The following is a 10,514-nucleotide window of genomic DNA, read 5'->3' on the forward strand; positions in this document are numbered from 1 at the left end:
TTTATCATAAAGTTCATTTTAGTCTCAGAATTAGCCAAAAATTAGAATTAATTACTAACGAAAATTAGGAAAAATTATAGCCCTACTTTGGGGCGTGACAAGTCTATTTTAAACCAAAAAGTTTGCTTCGATCAATGGTTGAATGGTTGGTTTACTGCATGCCTCTTTGTCGAAGTGATATCTACATATACGTTAAAAAAGCATATTTCTTCGTCCAATATATAAAGAGTTTTCGTATAAATGTTATTCTCACAATATCCTCACAGGTCAATCTTCAGTCACGGTTCAAGATTTACAGCACCTTTGAGGCATGGAATACCAAGAGCAAGCCCGGGACAGGTTCACAATTCGATTGACCCGAAGGGAAGTCGAGCAACGCGTGATACTTTTCTCATTTGTCACTGTGGCGGCCTTTTTAGAGTACGAAGAAGGTATTGATGTAAAAGATAGTCTGGATAAAGAGTGTACATAATACATATATATTTTTGAAAATCATTGATGAGGAAAACACGAAGAAAAGAGAATTTATTATGATCAATAGTAATATTACAAGAAAATTTATGATATAAATGTACCAACACTGAACTCTAAACAATAAATACTAGAGACTCTGCAGTCACCGTATTTTTTTCTCTTTAAATTATAATCTTTATGAAACAAAATTTGAATTACAATCACTAACAAAACACCTATGACAAAGGTTCTAACTTTTTGAGCCTCTTTCAGCATGTTCCAAATATGAAATCTGTCTCTGCAGCCTCATTTGCTCATGGAACTTCGCTATGAACTTCTCAGCCTTTGAATCAATTCCTTCATCCTCGATTTCATATGAATAGACATACGGACCGTTTTCTTTCTCATCACACCCTTCGTATCCACACTCTTCCGCTTCTCCTAGATCTTCAACGTCGGTTTCGGATCCCGTCGAGTAACTCGTTCTTCCATTATCATGATCATTGACGCTGAAATCGTAATCGAAATCGACTTCCTCAGCGCTAATGCAAGGGAGAAGGAATCTCATCGAACTCGAAGCGAGACGGTGGTGGTGAATCTTGACGTGAAAAATGGGTGTGCCGTTAAATGAAAACTGGCGTTCCATATAATGGCTGCTGATAATTTGGTGATCATTACGAGTGGAGGGATGTGCAAGACCCTTGAGGAACTTGGGCACCAATCGTAGTTCCATCATTAGCCGTCTCTTGAAAACCCCTCCTTTTCTTCCCCATAACACTGCTAGACGCAGGAGGTTCCATGCTCTTTCACCTACAACACTTTTCTTCTTCTTCCCCATTTGCTACGAGAAAACACGGGGAAAAATGATTTGTTTTTACTATGATTTTGTTGAATCTTCGTTTGCTGATGAGTATTTATATTCATTTTGTATCATACTACATTATATAAGGAGTCGTATCATGTAAGTTTCATTGGAGCGTTTGGTATACGAAAGACAGTGAGAGAAGAAAACAAGTTTTAGTCTTTGGGTTAGATTCACTATATATCCCTAAATTATGGATTATATTGTTAGTTGATCCTTAAACTTAAAAAAAATTAATTAAATTCTCAATAACCTTAATCATACCTAAACTGGTATTTAACGCGACAGTAGAACTGTAGAAAGGACTTGATTAGAATGATACTCAAGCCTGTAGATTTAATTAGAACATTTTGAATTTGGGATTAAATTTAAATATGACCTATAGTTTGAGGATGTCACGCGGGATTAACCCTTTTGTTTATAAATGTATTTCTAGTTTGGTAAGAAGTGTGAAGAATGGGCAGCGGAAACGCGTGGGAAACACGGTTTCGCGTGACATAGTCTAGCTGTCCCCGTTTTATTTTCTTTATCCAAATAAAACCTTGTCTCCTTTCCTTTATTACTGTTTTGTTTATGAGCAGCGGAATCCCCCCTCCTTCTTCTTTTGGTTTTATGGCGGCGCCGTTTCTGTTTGGGCCAACCACAAAGCTAAATAATATTCACAAGTCACAGCTGTTTAATCCATAATTTAGGTATGACATGAAATGAGCGAGCATTTGAAGGGTAAGATGGTTAGAGTGTAAGAGAGGAGAAAACGCCGCCGCCGGCAACTGTTATTTGTTTTGGGAAATTAACTAGAAGTCTAGAACACGACATGCTTTTAAGAATGGAAATCCGAAAACGACACACGCAATCCCTCGCGGCAAGTAACACATGTACGGATCTCCAATTCAATGACAGAATGATCAGTGATTTGGAAGTAAACTGATCATAAGAAACAATTGAAGGCATCCCCCCCGATTCCTATGCCTCAAACAACGGTCTTCTGATCGTCCATTGCACGCTTCTGGAAATGGTCGTATGTTTTTCTTGCTGGCATTGCGTCCTAAGCAACTTAATTTACTGTTGTTTTGTTGGTCAAAATAATTATAAAACATCTGGCAATAATGGTGATTAAAGTTGAATTGTTTTAATTAATTACTTGTCTGGTACACCAAGCCACGTCTCTTCTCCAAAATCAGTATTATATGTAATATAACATTTTTACTGACATTAGTTTAATAAATTTTGGAAAGATAATTCTTTTCTATAATTAGATGGAGGATTTAACTAATGTTAAGTCTGATGAAAAATCATGCAATAATTAACTAGTACAAACCAAATCAGGAAACAGAACACAGTTGCAGTTATATCCATGGTACGTACATACGTAAATATGTTATCTAAAAACCAGAAGGGGAGAGCTTAAGATGATCAATGCCTATCTCCCCCTCTGGCAATTTGCTAGAAACTTCACTAAATTCTGGAACCACCGTCGTAAAATGCAACGACTGTGCTATGTAAATTCGAGGAGGGTACTGAGGAGGAGTAAACGGAAGGAGCAGTGGACGGGATGGACAATAACCAGGCGGCCGTTGTGGCACAAATTTACCGGCACTGCTTCTGGTGAACTCTCTAGGAAACCTTGGCGCCATCGACCTTACTGAATGGGGGCTTAAAATAGGCGCAGCTGCTACGAACCGTTGATAGCTTTGAAACTGAGCTTGCCTAGCTCTTTGACGCTCTCTCTTGTGCGCATTTTGATGGCCCCCTAATGCTTGAGAATTGGCAAACACTCGGTGGCAAAACGGACACTCGAATTTCTTGTTTTCTCTGCAATCATCAGCTTCCTCTTGCTCGGTAAGTGAAAAACCAAATAGCTTGAGTGATGAATGTTTATCTGGTGCCATGTCAGCCAAAGATGAACTGGTTGGGATTGAGCTCTCTTCCATTTAAAATGCAGTAAGGAGAGTCTTCAATTATGAGTGTGATTATCAAAGTAAATGTCCTATATTTATAGCCCAGATTCGTTTGGTGCCGACAAAGTATGTAGGATTGTTGTGCAGAATTTTGGTGGTATATGGTAATAATTCATGCAATGATGCCAATGGAATTAGAAATAGCCTAGGAAGTACAAATAGAAATGGTCTATTGTGATGCAAAATTGACCAGGCTCTAGAAAGTAATCAGCGGACTAGGTTGGTGACAAATAGATTAGACCTGGAGCAATTGTTTAGTTGGAATGGTCGTTTCATGATCTTAGGTTGAGATCTTTATAAAGCACGCTGCAGATAGGTTAGCATCGATGACACCTCCACTAAGAACTTTCTGATTCAAGGAATTCTGCACAAACGACGAGCCATATACTAGCTGCTACAACAAATCAACCATAGACTTGTCCATGGCTTGGATTCGACCAGCCATATACTCATTTTTTTAACTTAAAAGTATACAGTGATGAAGCCTTAGTCTGTTTGTTTTCCTCTAATTGGTTTCCGTAAAATGATTTTCTCATTTACCAGTGTTTGGTTAGTGAAAAATATATGGTTAATGTAATTCATTTTCCTGGTCAACTGAATTTTTTAAAATATGACTTACGGTTTGATTTTTCGTAATTCAAAATTTTCACTTCAAAGCATAAACACTCAAAATATTATTATTTTATATATTTAACATTAATATATTATTTTATTATCATTTTAATAAAAATATTAATTATTAAATTATATTTATTGATAATTTTTATAATATAATACAATATTTTTATTTTAATAATATAATAAATTATTAATAAAACTAATATTATTTATTAATTTCATAAAAATAATATTATTGAATTGTTAAATATTTAAAATATATTTCTTAAAATATAATATAATATTATAAGTTTTAATAGTTTAATAATATTATTATTTTAATAAGTAATTAATACTTAATAATACATTATTTTATTTTAATAAATATTTAATATAATTATAATATTTTTATTTAATAAAATATAATTATATTTTATTTGCATTTGCATTTAAAATTGTAGATATAATTTTTAATAATAATATTGACATAAATAATATTAGATACATTATTTTAATATTTGAAAAATAATATTATTATTTTATTAATAAATAATATTATTTATTGCATTTGATGTTTATAATAAATAATTTTAAAAAAATTATCAACCAATAGAAAATGAATTACACAACATCATCCAAGCACTGTAAAATGATTTCCAGAAAATATTTTCCAAGAAAATAGAATTCATTTTCCGAAATCTGTTTTCCATGAAACAAACATACCCTTAATCTAATATAGTCATGAGACAAATAGTTAAAGAAAGCTCAAGAAGTCACAAACTATTTTCTTTCTATATAGCTTCCTATACGATGAATACATACAAAATAGGGCGATTACTTGATTTTCTGAGGTGGTTCTAAGAAAATTTCAATCTTTCAAATTATATTATAGCTTATAGGAGATGAAGGAATCAATATATTTAAAGTATGATAGTTTGGCAGCTTGCTGGATATTGGATGAGCCTCGAATGTACTGGTTGCACTCTCGTAATTATTCGGGTGTGTGTCAGGTATAATAGGTCTTGTGCCCTTTTAGTATTGTTGAAATTTTTCGTCGGTATTACTTCTAGGGTTATGAAAATTGTCTTGGATGCAATATTTTTGAAGTACTATTTTTATCTTACTATTTTGATTTAAGTGTGGATTTTATATGATTTTCTTTGAGTACCGTTCCATATCCACGTTTTATGAATTTTATAATAAACAAGATATTTATTTTTCAAAAAAAAAATGCATACAAAAGAGGATTGAATGAAAAAAAAAAAAGCCAATCATACATATATTAGTGCAAAATTGTAACGTTGATGTAGCCTTAATGCCTATCCCTCTTTGCTATCTTTACGGCTAATTGTGGGTGACGTGTGAACAATTAATTTTGGTTTAAATAACATCATGTTTGAATTTCTTTTCCTTATTTTGCTTTTTCTCCAATATTTAACATGTAAATGGGTAGGAATAGATTGAATGGGCTAATAGGATAATCGTTCTTCTAAAATTTTAAAATAATCATATAATTTAGGGGTTTTTTTATATTTTCTAACGATAATCTGTTTTTGTTCCCTTAAAATTTTATAAATTCGAATTCTCTGGAATTTTATAAATCCGTATTCCCAAACATAAAATCTTACATCTATTCCTTTGTACGAGTCAAACGGAAAAACTCTTTAAAAAATGGACATTTTGGGATTGGGAAGGGACAAACATAGCATGGCATGGTGGGAAAAGAAAGTAAAACATTTGCTGTACATTTGGCATGACTGTCTCTGTTTGAAAACAATATAGGCTAGTGGACGAGAAAGGTTGCCTGCCACTTGCGTGCGCAGGAACATTTCACCACCCTCGTATTCCAGGGCCTTGCGAAAAAGCATAGAAAAAGTTGGGAACTAGGATCTCTCCACATTCAGATTTTATCTGCTCTAATACGATATAATCCTCAACACACAGGTATATATGGGGGACTTATTGGTTGTGGCTAAGCTATAACAATCAATAACCATGTAATCTAGCATAATGAGTTAAGAATTGCCTAGGATGTGCTGTTTTAATCATGCTGAACCAACATAAATGGCCTACGATAGGCACCCTGTATGATCACTTTAATCTCTTCTTTTCTCATTTTCGAATCGGTACAACTTTTTTTTGTCAAATATGACACGAAATAAACTTGAATGAACAACCTGTACGGAAAAAAACATAAAATCTGGCATCAATCGAGGATCATAATACCTATTAAATCATTAGCTTTTCACCAAGAACTAGAGTTTGTAAATGTTGCAGCACCCTACTTTTAGCTTCACAAACAAACAAAGAAAATAAACTGTAGACCAACTTCATCAGCATTTTCATGGGGACAAAATGAAACTTCAACCTTGCTAGGTCTCTGAATCATCATCAGCCAACGAAACCTTACTTAGCCTACTCGGCAACACTCTAGCGACGTTGCCTCTCGCCTTCCTGTTTCCGGCACCGCGACGGCGGCTCAAGCTGTAAACTGCTCTATGTGCAAGTGCTTTGCTGAAGTGGAACTTATCCGAATCCTGGGTCGATACTGATCGCTCAATGGGATTCTCTTCAGTGTTTTAAGTCTGGATCTGATCAGCATTGGCTTTCTCAGTTGCCATTCTGATGCTTTCCCTTTCTCAATGACAATAAGAATTAGTAAGTTCTGGAGAGGAAAGAAAGGCAAGGGCAGGTGGAAGTTGCATGGGAAACAGGGCAAGTATCTGATTGGCTTTATATAGCAAAAAGGGAAAAGATGATTAAAGAGTGCATACGTATCTTTTAGAGAGCTTACCCCAGATGACGGTAGTGGAATCTGAGGCTGTCCAAGGGGCACAAGAAAACCTTTTTTACAGCCAAAGGAGATTGATAATCTCTTTTAAACCTAGGCCTGTTTGTTTCACTTAAAATAAATTCTCAGAAAATTATTTCATGCAAATAAATTTACTCGGATGAACCTAGGAGATTGATGATCACTCACGAGTTCATCATATTTTGTTCCAAGAAATATGATGAATGCATCTTCTTCATGGTTAATTGGCATATTGTGAGATGCATCAGAGTTTAGGCCCTTAAGTTACATTTGGATTAAATAGACATTGAATTTTTAGGATTGAGTTGACCATGTCATGTTTCTTTGCACAGCAAAGTCCTATGCTTCATGCTATGTCATCTTTCAGTGTATTATATCCCGCCAAGCTCTCCCATGCATGTCTTCTGAACCTGCTGACTAGTAACTACGGAAAGTTTATCAAGAGGGATGATCTTGAAAGCATTCTAAAGGTTGGTGATGCTAGGAAAAAATTGGCAAGTTAATATGTATGCCCAATTAATGGATGAAGTTGGGGGATTGGAAAAGCTTAAAATCCTCCTTGGTCAAGAAAAGTATGAGAAGGTGGTGAGGCTTTTGGAAACATATTGAGTGGAAGATGAGTATGAGCCGTTACATTTGATGTGGTAGTTAATTCTTTTTCAGTGTCCAAATGTTCTTTAAGCCGCGGGAGAACTATACTGTCGGTGATAGATTCAAAATACTTTTAAAGATGAGCATATATATACTAACAGAAAAAAAAAAATTAACATGAGAGGAAGACAAATAAAATTTCAGAGTGGACAATTCTACTTCATCCGCTACTGCATGCAGCACCATATACCAAACTTCTCTGGTCCCCCTGTATGCTCCTGCGCATGTGAGAAGGTATGTGTTAGCTTCCTTTATTGAGGGTTAGTGACATTTATGGACTTATTATTTGGGCTTTCTGAGGTACACGCTCATCTTGTAAAATTGTCTATACCCGAATATCTAGTGTTTATTAAATGAGTCTGATCTATTTGAATAATTTAAAATTAAAAAATTCAAATCTGACAAGTTCAATAAAATTTTGTTCTTAATCGTTTTTTCCACTTACGCAGCAGCTTTCCCTGCGTGTTAGGGCGGTTCTTGGAAAGTTCACGTGGTCTTTCAAATCTATTTGCAAGTACACTTCGATGTGGCGAACTTGGTTATCTTTCTGTCCGGACTTTTCGAACTTAACTAAATGATGGTATTAGAACTTACCAACATATATGGTATGACAAACTTGTCCATATCATGGCAATCATGAATAGTTGGTGAAGAGGGTAATTCTGTAAAATCATACTCCATGAACTACCCTAAAATGACCCACCATCCTCACGGGAAGGAACCTGGACGTTGGCTTCGATTCTAGGGACTGGGGCTTATTCCCGTGAACAACAGAGCCAGATTGTACATGTTTGAACCCACATTTTGATTTGAAGCAGTGTCTTTTATAATGTAAACTTTAAACCCTTATCAGCAAACCATCGTTGTCTGCTTTGAATTAACGAACTTGATACAAAATAGAGATGAAGAGTCAAGCATCATTTGCCGATGAAGACCACTGCGAATCGCGTAGTATGTCATATTGTTGGTGGAGAACGGTGGCGAAGTTCGATGAATGTTCTAAGCTGAAGCTGGACTTCCCCGAACGTTTCCATTCTAACGCCTAGGCTAGGACTGTTTAGAGAATTGGAGAGATTGGCTCTAAGTGCACCTGATGGCCTAAACGAATTCCGACACAAGCTTCTTGCGTATCGTTAGGGTGACTTCTGGGTACCAGTTGGTGGCATCAAGAAAGAAAATATGAACATTCCACCGGTTAACACTATACTCATGGTTGGATTCTCCGGTTCGGGTAAGAGCTCACTTATAAATCTTATGTACAGCATTCTTGGTCGGTCTGGCTTAATACCCTTTGCTCAAACATCATCAGGTAAGTTGGATAATCAATAACTAGCATGTATGTGTCGTAGAAAGGATTAAACTTTTTATCATTTACGTGGCAGGAACCTGTTCCAATGACACAACCATGTACATGGAAGCACAACGTCCTGAGATCGTCGCGAAGCAGTTTCTGCGTTTATGACTCGAGAGGGTTCGATTATGGTAGAACAAGGGAGGCTTTGGAGGAATTATCGAGTTGGATGAGCGAAGGGGTTCATCATAATCAGCTATGCTTGAGACACAGCGACTGCAACAAGATGATGGAGAACAATGTCACGAAATTGTCTTCGGAGAACTTTGTGCAGAGAAGGGTGAATTCTGTGATGGTGGCAGCTGACATGGCAGAGATTTACAAAGCTTTAAAAGCAGGCGATTTGAAGCCATTAGAGTCCATCAGACAGATCTTTTGCTGCCCGGCATTGCGAAAAAGCAGTAAGTTTTCCTCTAATTGCTGCAATCATAATAACAACTGGAGAATACCATGTGCATTCTTAAATCCTCTGTGGCTGCAGATGAAAACCCTGTCTTGATCTTAACACGTGGTGACTTGTTATCCACGCAAGACAGGATAGATTGCAGGCTGAAGATATGTGAATGCCTGAACATATTGGAGACTGATGGAGTTTACGACATAGCATGCCTTACAGAATACGGGTTTCTTGGGGAAGAAACCGATCCGGTGTCGGCCTATGCCTTAACTGATGCTGTGTATAGGGCACTGCTTATCTCCGATAGAGGGCACTTTCCAAGGAAAAAATTCCAGGACCGGGCATTGTCGATATTAGTATGGCTTTTCGTTTAGTCGGAGTTTGCTTCGGTTTCATTGCCTATATTTGTTCCAAACTTGGGGAGAAAGAGAAACTGAGGACGTGAATTGAAGAGATCAACAGCTTTAGCCTGTGGTTATTTCCAATTTAGGAAATTTCATCAAGATGTCTTCAAATTGCAAACAATAACAAGTCATCCTTTTTGGCCTGCTTACTACCAGTTTCGATTATGGCTTTGTTTTTAAAGTAAACATATGTTTTAAGCTTTTATAGTCTGTATATCTGAAATTTAGTCATTTTACTTTTGTTTTTGGGTAAGCTACATCTTTAGTGCCTAAACTATTGTTTTTATTTTATTTTGGTACTTAAACTTTATTTTTTTCAAAACCATACCTAACGTTAATTTAGGTTTTAATTTGATAGCTCGCCGTTAAAATATTAACAAACTATCGACGTGACATTTGTTACTTTTTTCAATGATGGTGTTACATTATCATACGGTGACACGTAAACATTATCTTTAGTTTTTAACTGTATGATACCAAATTGAAACATAAACTAAACATTAAGTGTGATCTTGAGTCCTCAAAAAAATAAGTATGATTTCGGGGAAAAATAAAACTTGGGTACCAAAACATAACAAAATTAATAGTTTAGGTATTAAATGTATAATTTACCCTTATTTTTATTAGTTTAATTTTAGGTGTTTTGTCCGTAAAATTTTGAAAACTCTATCATAATTCAAATGATATAAAGAAGCCTAAAACGAAATTATATGAAGTCGAAATGATCAACTTAAAAAACATAAGCTAAAATTGATAACATATAGAGTTACAAAATTTAGAAATCAGAGAAATACAAGATTGATAGGGATATAATTATTGGAGTGTAGAGCAGAAAGGATAGCGATGCAGCCCAATTATTACGTGAAGATGTTGGAGAAAAGATGAAGCCCTTCCACTAGTAAAAAGTATAGCATCACACAGTTACTTAACAAGTAGGATAGGAAGCCCAAAGATCCAGTTACAATAATGCTTTCCGTTGAAAAGCTTCTTGTGCTCTAAGCACTCAAAATTCCATGCTTTCAGAATCAC

General features: G+C 35.6%; 2 protein-coding genes and 1 pseudogene across 2 annotated transcripts; 1 reads left to right on the plus strand and 2 right to left on the minus strand.

The window, feature by feature from the left end:
* Window positions 1-703: 703 nt before the first annotated feature.
* On the minus strand, window positions 704-1,291 carry LOC120120193. Its single transcript, XM_039139873.1, has one exon. The coding sequence runs from the start codon at window positions 1,289-1,291 to the stop codon at window positions 704-706; it is 588 nt and encodes a 195-aa protein (XP_038995804.1).
* A 1,406-nt stretch (window positions 1,292-2,697) lies between these two features.
* LOC120120194 (zinc finger protein KNUCKLES-like) lies at window positions 2,698-3,253 on the minus strand. Its single transcript, XM_039139874.1, has one exon. It carries the CDS (start codon window positions 3,244-3,246, stop codon window positions 2,698-2,700), a length of 549 nt encoding a protein of 182 aa, XP_038995805.1. The 5' UTR covers window positions 3,247-3,253.
* A 4,982-nt stretch (window positions 3,254-8,235) lies between these two features.
* LOC120120195 lies at window positions 8,236-9,526 on the plus strand (annotated as a pseudogene).
* Window positions 9,527-10,514: the final 988 nt, after the last annotated feature.

Source organism: Hibiscus syriacus, unplaced genomic scaffold (genome assembly GCF_006381635.1).
Source record: "Hibiscus syriacus cultivar Baekdansim isolate YM2019G1 unplaced genomic scaffold, ASM638163v2 tig00110333_pilon, whole genome shotgun sequence".
NCBI lineage: Eukaryota > Viridiplantae > Streptophyta > Magnoliopsida > Malvales > Malvaceae > Hibiscus > Hibiscus syriacus.